At 37.9% G+C, this 19,895-nt stretch overlaps 1 protein-coding gene across 8 annotated transcripts in view; it reads left to right on the top strand.

Annotated features, from left to right (window-relative positions):
- The first annotated feature begins 3,690 nt into the window (after window positions 1-3,690).
- Window positions 3,691-19,895, top strand: part of LOC121330685 (la-related protein 1B-like) — a 48,103-nt gene continuing 31,898 nt past the window's right edge. For 3 of the 8 annotated variants that reach the window (XM_041277428.1, XM_041277438.1, XM_041277408.1), the window contains exon 1: window positions 3,758-5,431. In XM_041277428.1, the coding sequence (XP_041133362.1) occupies window positions 5,026-5,431 (406 nt within the window). In that variant the 5' untranslated portion in view covers window positions 3,758-5,025. Of the gene's footprint in view, window positions 3,724-3,748; window positions 5,432-18,086; window positions 18,142-19,895 lie in introns of those variants that run through there. The other 5 variants (XM_041277452.1, XM_041277425.1, XM_041277417.1 and 2 more) reach the window with 5 other exon arrangements.

Genomic DNA, 19,895 nt, shown 5'->3' with positions numbered 1-19,895 from the left:
CATTTTTCTTTTCAGTGTTAACATCCTGAAAACATTTTACATGTTTAACTTTAAAGTCTGTTTCAAAACTCTTTTCAAAATGGCCGCTGTAGTGCACTGGGGTTTGAGATTTGTCCTCTAAGTCAATGCAGGAAGAGCAATAAAAAAGAAAACAACAAAAAAACGTAACAACAAATGCTCTGGCTTCTGTTCCGTACCACATCATGGATCATTATTGCTGTGTTACCTGTTTGACAATGTGGGCAATAATCCTTACACTATCAGTGCGCTAGAGCAGCCATTTTTAAAAGAGTTTTGAAACAGACTTTAAAGTTCTCAGGATGTTCACGATGGTAAGAAACATTACAGGTATGGTATTTAAACAGTTATAGCAACACTTGGGTAACGCTATATTTTTTGGAACCTGCTACTTGCCCTTTAACCCAAGGGAAGATAAAGGGAAATGACAGGACCAGCAACCTCCTTGTTAGTTGCTTTGATGACATCAATGGTTAAATAGACTGGCATGTTTTCACATGCAAACTTGTTTTTGAATGAGAGCCTTTATTAAGATTTGCATTTTTAATTTTAAATTTTTTTTTTTTTTTTTTTTACTTTGTTGCTTACTACTCTTGGAGATGAAAAACGATACTTGATTTGTAATTCAGTTGACTTGGGCTGCTTTTGTTGTGTGTGTCCATTTAAGGCTGTGCATTGGAGCGCTCCTCAGATACAGCTGTACATACTGTAAAATGTATGCAGCTAAGGTGAGGAATAGTACTTCATGAAGTACCAGTAATGCTGTTTAAAGGGTTACTGGACATCTGTATTATTTTATAATGCATTGATTGAAACAGTCTCTTCTCTCTACAGTCTGCTTTACCTATAGGAGTGGGCTGCTTATACGTATGCACTTTCAATACCTCTTTCCTCAGAAACCATTTGAGATACAGGTGTTGATATTTTCAGGGTATGTAAACACCTGAAGCCGCAATCGCAGGGGTGCACAACCTAACTGATGTGGCTTCCATATTGCAGTCACGTAAATTCTTGGTCTTCTGACTTTTTGGTTTTTGGATCATGGAGACCAAGTCCTGTATCGTATATTGACAGTTGATTGACTGATTCAGGATCAGCTTGTCAAGTTTAAAGTCCTAGGGGCACAGTAGGTGAATGCACAGGGGATGTTTTGTTTGTTTTCATAAACACACAAATGTCTAATTTAGTTTTTTTTTAAAAAAAAAAAAAAAAAAAAACCTACCTAACATTTTATTGCAAACTAAATCTGTGTTTGATGCTATTTATATGTTGCAGTTCTCATTAGCCAGGGCTGATACTGAATTTTCTTAAGGATATTGAGAGGAATTGTGGATTAAATACTGTAATAAGTGGATTTTGTCTTCCTTTCACTTTCAAATCATGTTATCCTACAATAACAACATGGTACAGCTTTGAAAACAAACGATTGTCACTGAACCAAATGAAATATTTAGTTAGTCAGACTCAGATCTACCCTACCGAATGCATTATATATCAACACCCAAGAAATACTGCACATTAATACAGAGGTTAAATATTTTCACAGAAAAGATCAAATATACTGCACAAGGAAGTAACACTGTATTGTAAACCCCCTTTTTATTTGTGGTTTTTAAAATTTGAGCTAATTAACAACTTTTGTAGGTGACAACTGCAATACAACATCATTGAGTCTCTATGTAAATCCCAGCTAGTTTTGAGTTTCTTAAAGATTACTAAAAATAGGGTGGTGATACCAAGGGGGTTACAGTATTGTTTCTGTTTCACGTTAAGCACATTTTCCAATGTACCCATTTTTATAAGAAAAACAACCCTCCAAAGTACACAGTGAGTAAACAGGAAAGTGACAGGTTATGAGCCCAACCGTTTTTATTATAATAAAACGCACTTGCCAACCAACAAAATAATTACAAAGTTAATTATATCCAGAACTTAATTGTGAAGCTTTCATGGTTCATATACTAAATCAGTAAATGGTAGATGTTTAGCAAAATATTTTAAATGTTACTCTCTTTGTTCATTTAAACTGCCCTTGATTTATACTTTTCAAAACCTGTAATGCAATTCATGACCAAGCTACATAATTAATATAATTCCATTGTGTATTTTGTGATTTGCAGGAAGCACAAAAGTAATGACCGACGTTTTTCACTCACCACCTCCTTGTTCAATCTAAAATGGAACCACAGACTTACTCATTTGTACATCTACTTTTCCAATAAATTGCTAAATAAATGTTGCTTTTTTTTTCTTTTGGGATAATGCATGATTTTGAGTTCAACAAAGATTAGTCTAGACCATTAATTATTCCTTCCGGGACAGGAAGATACAAAACATCAAGGAAAAGGAACACATAACTGTAGTTCGAACAGGTATTTGAATGCAATATAAGACTACATTTGCATACCTCCATAGAATCCATTACATATAATGTAAGACTTTACAAAATATGTAGTAGAGAATAACCAATATAATTAATTTTGATCATGTATTTATAAATAAAAAAGAACCAGTAAAATTATTTCGAGTATTGATGGAAAGTTTTTATCAATGTTGAAATATGAAATGTCTTCCACTGCCCAGAAAATGCTGGTATGGCTAGGGACAAAGAGGCTGCTGTATTGCATCCTATTGGTGATTACAGGTTGCACTGATTCAGTTGTACAGTATTTGTAAAGCACATTGAGAAGCAAGGTGGATAAGGCACTATATTAATACAATTTTTGTTCCATTCTGAATTAGTGGCAACGTGGTTTATAAGACTAAGAATATAATATGGAATTTCCTTGAACTGGTATAAACAAATCTTTCAAAAAATGTGGCGTTGCATGCAAATGCCAGCTGCCCTAAACTTCACCACAGCGCATTGCAGATTATTGGCACTGCTGGAGCTGGTCCTTGATGTTTGCACAATACTTAAGAATGATATAAATCACACTGAAAAAAACAAAAAAAAACATCTGGTCAAAATCTTTGCATTACAAACTTTATTTTAGTGCTTACTGTACAAACAATTGTCAGTAATAAACACACATGGAATAACTGTGTAAAAGGCATAGTACTGTAATTTATGATTTCCAAATACATTTTCACTGCCTGTGTAGCATTGTTGATTTTAATTTCTTACCAAGTTGTATTTGTACAATGTTGAAGCTGTTACAGTGCCTGTATTAAGGTATGTGTACAATGTTGAAGCTGTTACAGTACCTGTACTAAGGTATGTGTACAATGTTGAAGCTGTTGCAGTACATGTATTAAGGTACTCAAACAGTGTCCCTTTCTGGGGAAGTATTTTACATCGTGGGTTAGGTGGAAGTTTAAGTGCAAACGCAAAAGCGTCAGACCAACGTGGAGATGAGGGCGCTATTGTGCAACTGCACCATGATTAAGCCATTTAAAGAACATGGCACTTGCTACTTATGAAACTGTTGTTATGTGTTTGCCATGTTGGCTCAAAATCTCTATAGTTTAGAACAAAAGGTCAACCCCGGTGGAGCCAAAATGGCGGCAATCTTGTCTAAAACCTTGTTTCAAGTCTGGCACATGCGCGGTGCTGTTCCTTCACAAGGTCAGGATAAGTGAGTCGGAGGCGTGTGAGGTTATGTGGGCGGGGAATGTGCGTAAATCGTTTTTTTTTTTTTCGTACGTGGTGGCTGAAAGCATAGGAGGATCTGAGAAACTATAAAGAAAAGTTGCAAATGAATGGTAAATAAAACGCGGTCTGTTCCCTAAAAGACAGCTGTTTTCCTTTATCAATAACGAATATTCGTTTTATTGTTCAACTGACCTAACCCTTAGACTAGTCAGGGGCGGCTCACTATTTTGGCACTGGCAGATAGAGGGGGGGTGGGAGTGCTTTTAGCGTAGCCTTCCATGTTGTGCTGACTGTATGTTGTGTGAGTGCTGCCATGCTGAGTGACAGCAGACTTTTTCTAAAGAATCCAAAAGATCGACTTACTTTATTATTTCTTTCAAGCTTTGGGTGGCATTTGGAGATGCTTGGTCGTATTGACTGGTGTAGTCAATAAACAACACATACGCCTGACCTTTGTGATTCTGCAGACTGGATTACTATTATTACCTTATTAGTACTAGGGCAGTTGTTGGTGGCGGCGCTTGGCATTGAACTGAACCGGATTGACAAATTTCAGAGGAGGGTGGAAAGAAGACTAGCCCTGCCTCTCATATCCAGTGTATTTTTTTTTTTAAACTAGTAACACGTAAAACCAGACGCCGTGTACTACAAACATATTACGGAAAAACTCTCAATTTGTTGCAAAAGTACTGGGAAACGAGAAACTGGGAAAGTGGTCACACAGAGCTGAAGTGAAGAACACGACGAGACTGATCATAGAACCCCAAGTGTGTGGCGCACGAGTCGGGATTGCGTTTTGGATTCTCCGTTGCGAGTTCTGAGCTGCGAGCTACTGCTGGTTGTTTATTCCTGAAATAACAAGACCCGTATTAATCGTACAACTCCCGTCTCCCGGTGCTGCTCCTTCTATTGTGTGGCGTCACAGTGTGATATAGACTGTTGGTGTACCGACGCGTAACAACCCGTGTGCATTTATAAGTAAATAATCTACTGAGCTAATACAGAGGAAGCTGAAAGGGGAAAGGCCACGGTCATTTTCACTAACATACTAAGCAAACCACATGCTTGCCTACTTTTTCACTCTGCTGGTTCACTAGGGGCAGCAGCTAGCCAGCGAGCGGTGGTGGTTGCAGTATCAGCTTCGTTATGTTTGTTTTCTTTTTTAAATGAGAAAACGTTCTCGGGCAGGCTCAACAGCTTTTGATTTATTTGTAAAAATAAGTAAACTTTTGAACTAAAAGATCGTGTCATTCCTGAAAGCCTGGTGCTGCTGCAGTCCTGATGTGATTACGCTTGAGCTACTGTTTTTTTTTTCAATATAGCCAGAGAATTGGAAACAGAAAGACACTACGAACGTACTATACACAGACATATTTTGAATCCTATTTTTTTTTAAAGCGAAGATTTACGGGATGTCCACAGAAGTTAACCCTTCTGTTTTGCAATCCTCTGATCATGTTGATGAGGTGACTGCTGACTCCTCCTGTGGCGATAGTAACCAAAACAAACTGCTGGTTGGGGACAAAGTTAGACAAAGCCTGCTACAGACACATGGAGAAAAACAGACTGATAACAAAAGTGACACTGGGAACAAGGAACGAGTGGTTATGGAAACGCAGATAGAAATCGTAAATAAAGAACAAGTAAACAATAACAAGGGGAATGACCAAAATGACCTCGGCATCAGCAGTCAAGATACGGAGGAGAAACCGAAAAAAACGGTTATTGAAGCTCCTCTGCCTAAAGTAAACCCTTGGACAAAGAAGAAAAATATGTCTCCAACTAATAACACTATCAATGTAAATGACCAGGAATCAGGTTTGTATTATTATTATTATTATTTATTATTATTATTATTATTATTATTATTATTATTATTAACTTTAACTGTATTTAAAACGAAAAAAGTTTGAAATGATCACTCTGTATTATACGTGGTTTGTTTTTTTGTTTTGTTTTGTTTCTTAAAAAAAAAAAAAAAAAAAAAAAAAAAAAAAAAAAACATGGTGTTTTAATAACTTTAGTAGTAAAGCTACACCGTGCTTACGATCGCCAAGGTACATTTGTGACCATATCGGTAAGTGTCATTCATTCCTGTTATTTACATACATGGACATCAGTTTAGGCAAATCAGAATTGAGGGGTGTGTTCTATGTATAATGGTGCTGGGTGTTTAAGAAAAGTAATTGAAAAGTAAAAAGTAATGCTAGTTGTCGCAGTAACGACTGTTTTGTGTGTGTGTGTGTGTGTGTGTGTGTGTGTGTGTGTGTGTCCGTTTATAGGGTTGGACAATTGAGTCGGCGCGGTTGATTGTAATTTGGAAATTTCACTTTATCAGGATTAAACCTATTTTTATCTGTCAACCAGAGAGTCTGACATCAACATAAAGCCAGATTAGGACATACATTTTAGGGATAAGTAGACGGGCTAGTAAATGTGTGTATTTAAGACTAGATTATTTACTGCACGACTGTCACAACAACCTTATAAAATATTATCAATTAACGTGTTTAGATGGGCTGTGTTAACGAGACTACAATTGCCCAAACAAATACTTGAAAATATTGTCTGGTTGGTAAAATGCAACTATTTTGGAAGCTGGTTAAACATGTTTTTAAAGCTACCTAACTGTTGCGTTCTTATCAGTGCCCTGTTGTTGGTGTTGTCAGTGTGTCAGTTCCTGTTGGGACAGATTTGCTGATGTTTGCACGTTCAGTGAATCTCCCACCCCCGCCCCCCTTCCTGATCAAATTGCACCAGGTTTGTATGTTACAAAACATTTGTGAGATTACATCTTGAAAATAACAGTGAATCCTGTTTTTCAGTTTAATATTGCATTCCTTTTGTTAGAAATACTATCGATATACTGACATTAGTTCTCTTTTGTTAAATGTCATCAACTTCAAAAGAGATTTTTCTAAACTAGGTTGAGTGGCCCTCATATATCTGAACTTTTGACCCGGTGTTAAGTACAGCTGACCTGTGGGGTGAAACTGGGACATCTCCCTTTCTGAAAACATAAATGTATAAGTAGGTTAGAAAATTAAACATAGATTGAAGGTCCTTTTAGGTTGCAATCAGCTTGATTTGCGAAACAGCTTCCAGACAGGTTCTGTTTACAAGTATGCTAAGCCGTGCCATAGATGTTACAGGAGACAGCATATCTCTGGAGCAACAGAAACCAGACAAATGGGGTTGATATCAAAACATTAAAATTACTGCTGTTATTTATTACATTATTTTTTTCAAATTTTGGAATGTGATTCAGAGGCAGAACCTATGGTTATTAATTAATTTCACTTGGCAAAATAGCAATCAAACTGAAGCAATAACTGCAACCAAACGCTTCCTGTAGTTATTGATCAGTCTGTCACAGCGCCATGGAGGAATTTTGGCCAACTCCTTCATGCAGAACTGCTTCAACTCAGTGACATTTGTGGGTTTTCAAGCATAAACTGCTTGTTTCAGGTCCTGCCACAACATCACAATGGGGTTTAGGTCTGGTCTTTGACTAGGCCATTCCAAAACTTTAAATTTCCTGTTCTTCAACCATTGTGATGTAGACTTTCTTGTGTGTTTGGGATCATAGTCTGGCTGCATGACCCAGCTGCGCTTCACCTTCAGATCATGGCCTGACATTCTCCGTAGAATTCTCTGATACAGAGCAGAATTCATGGTTCCTTCAATGATGGCAAGTCATCCAGGTCCAGGTGCAGCAAAATATCCCCAAATCATGACACTACCACCACCATGCTTGACCGTTGGTATGAGGTTATTACTGTGAAATGCAGTGTTTGGTTTTTGCCAGACATCACTGGGCTTATGTTGGCCAAAAAGTTCTACATTTGACTCATCTGTCCATAGAACATTGTTCCAGAACTCTTGACGATCATCCAGGTGCTTTTTAGCAAACTTGAGACGAGCATTCATCATGTTAGTGAGCATTGGTTTCCACCTTGCTACTCTGCCATGAAACCTATTTTTGCCCAGCGTCTTTCTCATGGTGGAGTCATGAACACTGACCTTAGCTGAGGCGAGAGAGGCTTGCAGATTCCTGGATGTTGTTCTAGGGTTCTTTGTGACTTCCTGGACGATTTTACGCCTTGCTGTTGGAGAGATTTTGGCAGGACGGCCACTCCTGGGAAGATTCACTACTGTCCCAGCTTTTTTCCATTTGGACAATATGGCTCTGACTAGTGTTTGGTGGAGCCCCATAACCTTGGAAATGGCTTTGTAACCCTTTCCAGACTGATAGGCATCAACAACTTTTCCGGAGGTGTTCAGGAACTTCTTTTGATCATGGCATGATGTGCCTCTAGAACCTGTGTGCTGCCAACTTCACTCTTATGGTAAGGGGCCGAAGTTAGTCAGATTTACGTTGGGCAGGGCTGGCCCAGATCAGGCCTGATTGTTAACCAAAGTATTCAAACAGCTGACTCTAATTATCCCTTTTAATTGGGTTGAGTTAGCTAGGGTGGCAATAACTTTTTCACACCTGAAGATTGCATGTTTGATTACCTTGCACACCAAACAAATGAAAGAAGCACCGAACTTTGGTGTCATTATTTCTCTCGGACTCCCTCTGTATACTACTACAACCCACAAAAAGATCTGACCAAATTCAATGTGAAAAATGCAGAAAATCAGATGGGGCAAATACTTTTTCACATTACTGTGTGTGTGTGTGTGTGTGTGTGTGTGTGTGTGTGTATATATATATATATATATATATATATATATATATATATATATATATATATATATATATATATATACAATATATAAACACTGTTTGGTTTGGTTTGTTGAATTTTTTTTTTACTGAAAATGTCTGTTTTGAAGAACCGTGCTTGAACCTTTGAGTGTTTTCAAAATAATCTGTTAGCCAACATTTCTTTTAACTTGGTCTACTTTGCATGAAATATTTTATTTATTATATGTTCTTAACATTATTATAAACAAATTACTAGTGTCAATATTTAACAACAGGGATTGTAAATGTATTAATTTCAAAGGCATAAAAAGTCACAGTCAACCTCATGACCTGGAGGTTCAAAATGGGATAATGTAATGAGAAGTATACAAAGTTGGCTACAAAATGGCCTTATCTAAAGTATGGAGCTTTGTCTTCTATATGGAATCCACCTGAACACCAGCTTGCATCTGAATCTTGGATAGTGACTCAAAAGATTTCACTTGCATCCTAGTTTGTTTGGTTTCATGTGGAAAGACTCAAGCATGTGAGGAATCTAAAAGAATGACGCAAACATTTAGTGTTTAGTAGGCTGTACTTCCAGTAAAACCTGATGGCAGCCTATGTAAAAAAAAACTAAAGTACAACTCAATTCATAATGGCATACTTTTTTGTGGTATTGATGCCTGTAATGTGTTATTCATATTAAGCATGGATGCGAGTGTTATCTTGTTTCTTACACTTTCTACTTGTTGTGCTGTACAGACACCATGGCAGCTTTCCAGAGTGAGTTTGTGCCACTTATAACTTCACTTAACGCTTCTTCCATGTCATTCTTGACCTATAGCATATGCTTCCAGGCAGTGAGTTAGTATTCATGAAATGATGATAATGTATACCTCCAGACCAGTTCCAACACCTTGCAGACTCGCATCAAAGCAGTGTCGTCCTGCCTTTCCAGTGGTGTTCCAGGTTTTTGTAATCGTTTGAAACTGTCTTGGAGAAACACATTTAAAAAGAGGATTAGTCTTGCATTTTGCATTCTCTGAGGATAGAGACACCACTTTTTTTTTTTTTTTTTTTTTTTTTTTTGTTTGATGGTGGTTTTTAAACTTGCTACACAATAGGCCATATTATAATGATTAAAAAGAAAGCAGTATTCAGTAATTGAGATACCTCCAATAGAACCCAGTGTTTTATAGTACGCTGAGTTCATTTCATCCTGGGTGAGTACATTATATGGTAATGAATTTTAGAAAGGAAAACTGTTTTTAAGTCTGTACTTCCAGGATATGGACTCTCATGTTACTGTGTCAATTGTTTATCGATGGCACAATTTGCTGTATTGGCATATTCTATCCATTATTGCAAACAATTTTACCTCACAACTAGCCCTTTTCATATTGAATCTTATTCCGTTTTGACCCCTAATGAAATGTCATACCTTTTGTGGCAATCTTTTATTGAAGTACTCCTAAATTCTGTAATATGGATTCTGAGATGAGATTTAAGGTAAATAAAAGCAACACTGGTTTTAAACGGTAATCAAGACTCCAGCCTGATCATTTGCACTGCCCTCGGCCACATCTCATTACAGTTAACAAAAGCACCTCCGCGTGTCGGCAGTTTAAATACAGTATACAAATGTCAATGGTGCTCAGTCACTGAGGACAAACATCAAAACAAGTCCTCGTGGGTAAACAATTTGTTTTATGACCATGATTATGCTTACTCAAGGCTGCAGAATCCTATTTTACTACAGTATACTTGAGAAGCGATCGTCTCGTGAGGGTGCCTAGTTTAACTGCCGTGTGGTGTTACGTGTAATGGCCTTTTAATTAAAATGACATCACAGTACAGTATTTTACTGTTTCAATTGCAATGCAAATCTCACAGTTTTTCACTAAGCAGATGCAAAGCTCTGCAATCCCCTCCCCCCCACTCCTCCTAACCGCGGCGCAATCCAACTCCCTCTACATGCATATCACACAATAACACTGCTGTACTCAGTATGTATTCAATGAATGTGTATTCACTTTATTGAAACTAATTTTCACTAACAGAACACAAAAAAACATACAGTGGTGCACTCACTGTCTGATTACAAACAATGCAGTGTTTCCTCCATCACGGCATGATCCACGCTGCATACGTGCCTAATCATGCGAGGTGTGATCAAATTCAAAATCAGATTTTATTGGCTGTACATATCATTGCACTTGATACAGTACCGTATTACTTGTAGTCAGTATAAGAGGATTGCTTGATTCTTACAAGCAGAGTATTTTAGCATGGTTAGTATAGGAATGATTTCGTAAGGTATTGTCAGTTTTGTAGGCTGCAAGAAACTGTTTAGGCTAGTATACTGTTTTTAACCGAGTGTCTATTGCAATATTTTATTTTGGTGATGTTTGTCGTCTGTGGACTGTGGCCCTGTTGGCTAGTTCATATTCCTTGTAATGGAGTTTTAAACCGCACCTTTAGTTTAGTATAACGCAGTACATGCACACTCTTCCAATAGTACATTATTTGTTTTTTTGCATGATGTGTTGTATAGTATATAGGCCATGGTGATCCATTTTGATTGGCTGAGCTGTTCAATGCAATAACAGTAGTGTCCTGAGAAATTTTGTTGCACTTTTCAAGGACGTTTTTCGTGGATATTCTTAGTGCTGTTCTACATGATGTGTATGTAGGTCATATTGACCTACTGTTTGTGGTGCAGAAAAAAAAAAAAAAAACCTGAACTAAATCAAGTAGATGTTTTGACAGTCTGGAAGGGACTGGGGGTTAGTATAGCAGGTTAAACGAGATAGAGTAGAGTTGGTCTGCTTTGGAGATTTTACCTTATTATTATTTCATCACTGTCATACATCATTACTCCTCTGTTGCTGCCTAGAAAGAAACCTCTTCTTGACAGCTGCTAATGCGTGTCATATTTTCAGATGAACGTTGCCGTATACACGAGTCAAATGCAAACAATTCCTAGAATTCTTTTGGCATATCTCTGTTGTTTTCTGAGTGCCAACAACTTTAAATCTTCAGAATGGGGTTCACCCTGGCATTTTACATACATTGCAGACAGTACTGAAGAGACCCATGTGCATGTTGGTTTTCACAATTTACTGTATGCACATGGCTTGTATTTGCCAGTTTTAGATCTATGGTCTCTAATCTGATGGACTTTTGAATAAAACCGGTATCTCTCACTTTGGGGTGACATTGGTAGTGAAAGGCCACTTTCACTGAACAAGTGCATGCAAGAAGGTAATCTGAAACCAGACGAGACAGAGTCAAATCAAAGGCCATCCACTAAATCCAATCGCAGGGTACATAACAACATAACAACATAAGAAATGTTACAAACGAGAGGAGGCCATTCGGCCCATCTTGCTCGTTCGGTTGTTAATAGTTTAATAATCCCAGAAACTCATTAAGCAGCTTTATGAAGGATCACATGGTGTCAGCTTCAACAACATTACTGGGAGTTGGTTCCAGACCCATATAATTATCTGTGAAAAAAAAAAGGTGCTCTTATTTTCTGGTATAATCCAGTTTTGTAACATTCAGAACCCTTTGATTTACCTACTGCCTTTATATGAAACTATCTGCCAAACATTATTGTAAATAATGGATTGCCACGTGTCATTTTGAATAGATGATAAGTCTGCAGTACATCTCTTATGTTTTGTTTGGGAGGTTAACAGCAGTGTTGTTCAAAAAATAACCTGTAAAAAGAAGTCAACTTTTTTTTTTTTTTTTTTTTGGCTTTGCTTAGCTTAAACACTTTTATGTTCAGGTTTGTGACAGACGGTTCTTGCTAACCTCTCGATCCTTCCCTAGGAAGGAAAAACACTAAACTGTATAAACACATAATTAAAAATTACAGCTCGTTGTCTATACCTCAAAATGTAAAACACCCAGTTTGACAAACATGTGTAATTGCTTCAAAAGTAACCCCTTGTTTTTCAACTCTCCTGTCAGCCTTGGGGCAGTAGGATGCCTGTTCTGTTACTACTGTACATGCAGAGAGAGTAATATAAGTGAGTCAGCTCCACACAATGCTTTTAAACTGTTTTCAAAACGGTCCTAACAAACTGGAATTACAAGGATGATTCCAACAATACAATAATGAACAAATGAACTAGAGGTGTCCCCAGAAAACAAAACCGTACAACAATGTGGCTTGCTGTTAGGGCTGTGTTCAAAGGTTTGTTCGCTAGCCAGGAATTCAAAGGTAGTCTGACGATATTCACGCAGTGTGTGTGTGTGTGTGTGTGTGTGTGTGTTTCTCTGTTAATACAAGCCGTTTGACATTGTGTAAATACTGTAATCACACATTAAATATCACTGACATGCAAAATTTTATCTTCTGATTTGTATAATGCATATTACTTAAACAAAAGTTGTTGTATTAAAATCCACTACCAACTGTGTGTACACATAGCAACTCTAGCTGCATCCACACTGGAAGCAAGGGATGGCCCATTACAAAACAGGTCTTGTTTGGTTACCACCCTGACCTCCGGCAACTCGGTTGTAAAATAAAGGTTGGACTTTAAAAAACTTTGTCAGAGTTATTGAACATCCCTATATATCCAACAGTTTTATTGTTATTGTTATTAGTAGTATTTGTACAGTTGTGTGGCAAAGTGCCCGCCCCTGTGTGTGTTTTGTGTTATATGTTGTGTGTTAATGTTGGTGGGTAGTCATTAGTACACAGGATATAAACAGGTCTGTGTAACACAAGTGTTTAAAATGTATATGTGTATTTAGGCACGAGGATTGCACAGCACTTCACGTGCAAGTAAAAAGTAATAATATGTGAGCACGGGGAATTGCACTTTATTAACTTGTAGTACTGCAACTCCAATTGAATGATTGATTAGCAATCGGGTCTCGGTACAGCTGCATAAATGTAGCATGTTTTCACCCACTCGTTGTTGTGTGTTTGGTAAGTGGAGAACGGGATTGGAGACGGAGGTAAAGATAAAAAGAATAGTTAAAGTATCAGCTCACCGTGTTTGCCTGTATAGTCCGTTTTGTTTGTCTCTTGTTTTGGCGAATGTGCTGTGTCCTGTGTTTTTGTTTGTTACAAACCTTTTATTTATTGTCTGTTCATTCATTAAATGCTGAGCGAGACCATTTGCTCAGCTCCACCAACTCCACCTCTCTCTCTCTGTTTATTTCCTTGTTCCTGTTTCTGGTCTGACGTCTCCCACTCCGGCCGTCTTAGTGACAAGTTGTCATAGTATTTCTCTTTTTATCATGGTATCAGTAGTCAAGTAGGCTATTATGTATTTATTTATATATATATATTATTATTATTAGGTGCAGGTCACCACTAGCCTTATATTGAAAACTGAGCAACGTCCGCTCCACCCCCCTCCAGCTCATGTTAAAGGCAAACGATTAATTTCTTCATTCGCCATCTCAACAGCAAAGTGTTTTCTAATGTAAGCTGTATTGAAAGAAATGTCTCCCAATTCCTCTGGTTTGGGATTTTTTTGTTAAATGCCCAGACGACCAAGAAAAATAAGTTGCATGCAAACTGTGCAAGCGACTGTTGATGTATCATGGAGGCTCAACCAATCTCTGGGGTCACTTGACAAGCATAAGTTCATATTATTATTATTATTATTATTATTATTATTATTATTAGTTGTAGTAGTAGTAGTACTAAAATGTGGCTGTGACTGATATTAACCTGCTTGGAACAGTGACTGTTAAATAAAGCTTTGTTTTGCTCAAGTCTGCTGCAGTTGGTGTTGCTGTAATGCAAGCTTACTGTATACAGAATATCGCAAGCAGCATCAATTATGTGTACATAAACAATGTGTATTTTTATTTAAATTATAAAAACATGATTACTGTTTATGGAACGTATTTTTAAACTACATGTGAGTGTTTTATTCCCTGTTTATGGCTTGCCTGTAAAATAACAGGATTTTCAATCAAATATAAACTAGTAGCTATGCTGACATCACAGGTAAATTATGCAAATTAGTACCATTTAAAGGTTCAAACCTTCCTTCGGTAATGTGTTCTGAACCTTTGAAGGTCAAAATACAACTCTTGTTGCAGTCCTACTTGCTATGAACAAATGAACTGGAGGTCTCCCCAGAAACAAAACCAGAGTTGTCTGCTGTGGTGTTTTTGTTGTTGTTGTTGTGGCATCCTAGAGCAGGGGCAGGACTGCTGTTCAATTCCAGTTTGATTGGTATCATTAAATGATCAATTGATTGCTTTAGGACCTTGTCACAAGGGGTGTACATTGGTTCAGTTTAATAATTATGTTTGAGATTGGAACAAAAACCAAACTTGTATGTCACACTTACATTTTAAATACTGTATGTCTTGAGAGCCCATGTCAAATTCTAATGAAGCTTAATGCAGTTGTTTTCAAGTTATTCAGTGTATCTTAATCTCTTGTATGGAGGCTGTTAGTCCAACTTGTCTGTTACTTTTACAGTTTTACATCTGGAGAAGCACTAATCCTGTTATTCTGGAGTTTTACATCCAAATCAAGGGTTTTATGGAAGCAGCTGTCAGTCTGTATGTCAAATTAATATTTTTATTTCTCAGTTGTGATTGAGATACATGAATGGATTAAATTGCATTTAAGGAGAGTAGAAAAGCTGATGTAAAAGACCAATTTATAGACATATATGGGGACATTCTAAAACGCTTAACGTGATAAACGCTTAACGTCGCTTACTGTACTAAATAATGCAGCTACAAAGTCCAAATTTGGCATGATATTAGCCCACAAAGAGTACCATATATGATATAAATTATGAAGAGGAAATATATAAAATCTACGTTAAGCCTCTTTTTCCCATCATAGAAACGTACTTAACGTGGCTTAAAAAATGCATCTACAAAGTTCCGGGGCGATAACTTGGTATACCGTAGCCCCACCCCCTTTCTTTATGGCTGACTTCCACCTAACCCTTATAATGAATTGTCTGACCAGCCAGTCCGGGGCACTCTGTTCCCTCTGCACAGCATCCTCACAGGGTGGGAGGAAGATTTATAACCAAGACTCATTATTTCTCTGTCACAGGAACTTTTGCCACAATCCACAAGATTGACTAGATTGCCTGGCATCGGATTGTAAATGATCTTTTGTTTAATGCTGATGCTGCTGCTCCTTCTGTCCATGTCCTCTTTGATCTGCTGCTTTTGATACCATAGATCATAGCATTCTTCTTGACCGCCTTCAGAAGTATGCTAGGATCTCTCGAACCTGTCTCTCTTGGCTCTCCTCTTACCTATCTGGACGCATGCAGTCTATTTTCTATGATGGAAGCAGTGCTGACGCAAACCCAGTCACTTGCAGTGTCCCTCAAGGGTCTGTTCTTGGGCCTCGTTTTCTTCAACATCTACTTGCTTCCCTTGGGTCACCTCATCCACCAACATGTTTCACTCCTGTGCAGATAACGCCCAGCTGTACCTAAAACTAGACCTTGGATGTCTCTCTGCCATGGTCCAGCTCTCAGCTTGCATCCAAGACATTGGGGCCTGGATGTCTGCCAATTTTCTTCAGCTCAACATGAACAAGTCTGAACTTCTACTAGGATTGAAAACTCAACTCAAGAATCTTAATATTGCTGCCTTGAACCTTGGAAACTGCCTGCTGCTGCCTTCCACCACTGTACGAAGCCTTGGTGTACTTCTGGATAGTAACCTCTCCATTGATGTCTAAATCTCCTCTCTAGTCAAATCCTCCGAAACATCTCAAAGGTGTGTCCCTACCTTTCCCTCACGGATGCAGAGATACATTCATGCATTCGTCTCCTCTCGACTCGACTACTGCAACTCTCTCTATGGTGGTCTTCCGTCACGCGCCATAAACCGGTTGCAGCTGTTTCAAAATGTGGCTGCTAGGATCCTTACCAGATGCGATCATGTTTTTTTTACATTACCCCCTGTCTTGTCCAGCTGCACTGGCTATCGTAAAGTTCAGGATTACTTCCAAGTGTCTCCTGCTTGACTACACGGTCCTTCATCACACAGGTCCAGAGTATCTCTCCAACCTGCTGACCCGCTATGCCCCTGCCCGCAAGCTGAGGTCCTCTAACTCTGGCTTGCTTGTTATACCCAAGCAAAAGCTCACCACACTCAGAGCGCTCTTTTAGTTTCATGGTACCGACTCTCTGGAACTCTCTCCCAGCTTTAGTGTGTGCAGCTCCCACAATCGCTTGCTTGAAATCAACTCTCAAGACCCACTTGTTCTCTCTTGCTTTCAATAGTCTTTAAGCCTGATATCTGTTATTGTCTAAATTGCTATTTCAGGTTATTCACTCCATCTTATTCATATGATTCTGTATGACACGCATCCACAACGTTTAGAATTCACATCTTAGCCTTGTATTTAATGTAATATGCATGTATTTAATGTATTTGCATTCTTTTTTTTTTACTGTCTTGTAAAGCGCTTTGTGATGGTGGGATAAAGGTGCTATATAAAATAAATATTGATGTTGCTTTTCATTTTAACTGAAATGATTGTTTCTGATATTGACCTGATTTACCTATTGTCACCTCGTGGGGCCGGTGGTTTAGACTAGTCTAAACTGCTAGACCAATCTTAGTTTTGTCACGTAGACTAGTCTAGTGAAAAGTAGCTAATAAAAAGTTAAACTGACTTGCTGTAAAAAAAAAAAAAAAAAAAAAAAGTTAAACTGACTTACCTAAAATATTAGCCTCCTCCCCCGCTGCCCCAGTCTAACTCCGAGTCTAGGTCTTTGTTGCCATGATATAGCAACTGAGCAGCAGGGAAAACTTCACGATGAAGACTGGGACTTTGTGGGAGTTATTTCTATGAATAATGCCTAATGATTAATCCACTTAGATAGAAATATAATTTTTTTTTTTTTTTTACCATTTCTGCTTGTCTTTTACAGACCGCTTGCTCTATGGATTAACGCTATTTATGTGCTCTCAGTAGTTCTTCCCCGTGCTTGGTGTTACTGTTTGTGCACTTGTTAGAAAATGTCCTTAACAATGTTTGTTTTTCAGCATTGTACTCCTCCTAAAGACATCATTTTTCAGCTGTGGTAAACTGCCTTCATCCTTCTTTTCTAACGTCGGCCATTGTATCCTTCTCGGTTAGTGTTTAATTACCCAGAATGCATTGCGGGTTTGGCTCTTTAGACCAGTCTTAGGAAAGATGCCTTAGCCATATGGCTTTAGCAAGACTGACTAAACATTAGACATAGCCTCAAATGTTAGACTATCTTTGCAACAGTACAGTAAAGTTTGAAGTTCTCTTTATGCCTGCTTGTTGGCTGTGTTCCAGGTCAGGAATGTACTGCATTAAATAGTAGAATCTCATTGGTCATTTTTTAAATACAAAAAACTATCAGGTGTAGCTCTGCATTTCAAACACTTAAAATTTTTGGTAACCTCAGATTCGTATGCTTGGCTTTGACCAATGTTTTGTGTGAACCACTACATGTAAACCACCTGAACAGCCTATTTTCCCCAGAACCTGAATTCTGACTCCGACATAGAGTTTTCAGACTTTAAATAAGATTGGTCTTACACCCTCCCCCATATTTAAAAAAAAAAGAACTGTATTATCAAACAGCGTGGAGACCATGGGTAGGGTAGTATCAGTGAGAATGCATAACTTCGGTTGCAGTAACACCCCTTGTTTTAATATGAGCAGTGGTTATCATGCTAGCCAACAGTTCTAAAGAGATAAGCAATGGATCCAAAACCTACCAAAGACACTCCCTTTCTGGAGTGCAACCAAGGAATATAGGAAGAAAGGAAGAAAATAAGAAAATGCTGAAGTTAGTAGGTGACTTTCCGTCCTGTTTTCCAGGCAAGTACAACAAATATAACCTCATCTACATGTAGTTGTGAATTTCATTGAATACCATTTGTTTTTGTTTTTGTTTAAAGATTAATTTGTTTCTTGCAGGTTTGGTTTCTGACACCAAGGATTGATATCTGATTTATTGATTAAGTTTACACACAATATTCTTGTTGTTACAAGTGATGGTTATTCTTGTATGTGGCTGCACTGTATCATTGGGGTTGAAAATACTGTTGTTCAGTCAGCATACAGTGTATTGTTTTCATTCTTTCACAGGAACTAGGTGATACAAAATGCTAACATGAGTTTGGTGGTGGTGTCAGTGTAGCCTCCAGTAGAGAACAGTGAATTGCAGGACATGTTAAGAGCAGGATTGAGTGTTCAACCGCCTTTTATTAGCACTGAATTCAAGACGGCTTTTAAATTTTGGTTTTAATGTTTCAGTTGTCTTTTTAAAAGTTTATTTTTATGTATTTATTTTTTATTGTCTTTCTGTTGTCCTTACCGTTTTTCGTAATTACTCAAATACTGTATTTGTATTTTTTTTTGACAACTCTATGTTCAGGTGCTTTGACTCTGAATTAAATGAGCTGATCTTCTGTTTCTATATAAGAAGTGTTGAGAGCTCTAGCGTCAAATAACCTTTTCATATTCGGAGCAGTTCCAGAGCTTGTTCTAAGAGTATTTCCCCCAATTCAGCCGTTTCATTTAAGTTTAAACTACTCTGAGTGCTGCGGTTATTTCACTGTGAGCATAGCTCTAAACCGTCCGTTCAGTACTCTGTGAACATTCATGGTGTGTCTTCTATGCAAACATAGGCTAGATGAGCCAAGTTAGTGCTGTTCATGCTGACTGTATAATCTGACCTGATTGTGAAACTTTAGTAAGCTGTAACGTGGCAAACAATGGAAAAGGATAGTGCTGCTCAAGTTGCACAGTTTTAAAAGAATGGCTTGGTTGTGTCAGTAGTTGTTGCAGCCCAAATTATAAGTGCACAGTATATTGTTTTTATGTTGGTGTGACTGGGTTAGAGCTTTTTCTTATTTTACTTTATACAGTTTGGTACATTTTAAGATGCATTTGTATACCAATTTTCAAGGTTACATAGATATTGGTTGTTTGTGTGTATATAAGAAACTAGCCTGGCAGTCCGCCTTTATTACCAGCACAGATCTGAATCAGTACTGCTGTATCTACAATGGATTAGGCTTGATCTTAACACAGTGATAGCAGATAAGGCTTTCATTTCTTTGAGTGCATATGCAAACGTGATAACCCCTGATGTAATTGGATAAAGGGAAGGGGATATAAAGTCTAGATGTTATGATGGAGAATGTCCAATCGCCGTTGAGGCTACATTATTAGTAATGGATTGAATTCAAGCAGCTAGAAAACAATGGTCTCCTCGGGCACCGCAGACTAGCAATAACTGAAGAAAGTTAGGGAATGTCTCCTTATAGCAAGTGGACAATGTACATCTACTTTTAAACCAGCTATTGTCTGGAGATTGATTTATGGACAATGCAAAGCCTTTTTAAACAAGCGTGTTCGTGACATTCATCCCCTGTCCTGGCTGTAAATTAAAAATCAGAAACATGAAAAAGTAGATCACCATAACCTATGGTACATCCTTTGCGTGTACATTTAAAAACTACATGTCAGACATGGAGATAGATGGATACGTTTGAAAAGGCTGGGGTAAGAATCCCCTCTCTGATCAGACAGATGTGGAATGTGGCCAGGTGTTAATTGCCTTATTG

The sequence above is a fragment of the Polyodon spathula genome, chromosome 2 (genome assembly GCF_017654505.1).
Source record: "Polyodon spathula isolate WHYD16114869_AA chromosome 2, ASM1765450v1, whole genome shotgun sequence".
NCBI classification, from domain to species: Eukaryota; Metazoa; Chordata; class Actinopteri; order Acipenseriformes; family Polyodontidae; genus Polyodon; species Polyodon spathula.
Note: the sequence above shows the minus strand (reverse complement) of the source record. Positions and strands in the feature narration are given on the sequence as shown.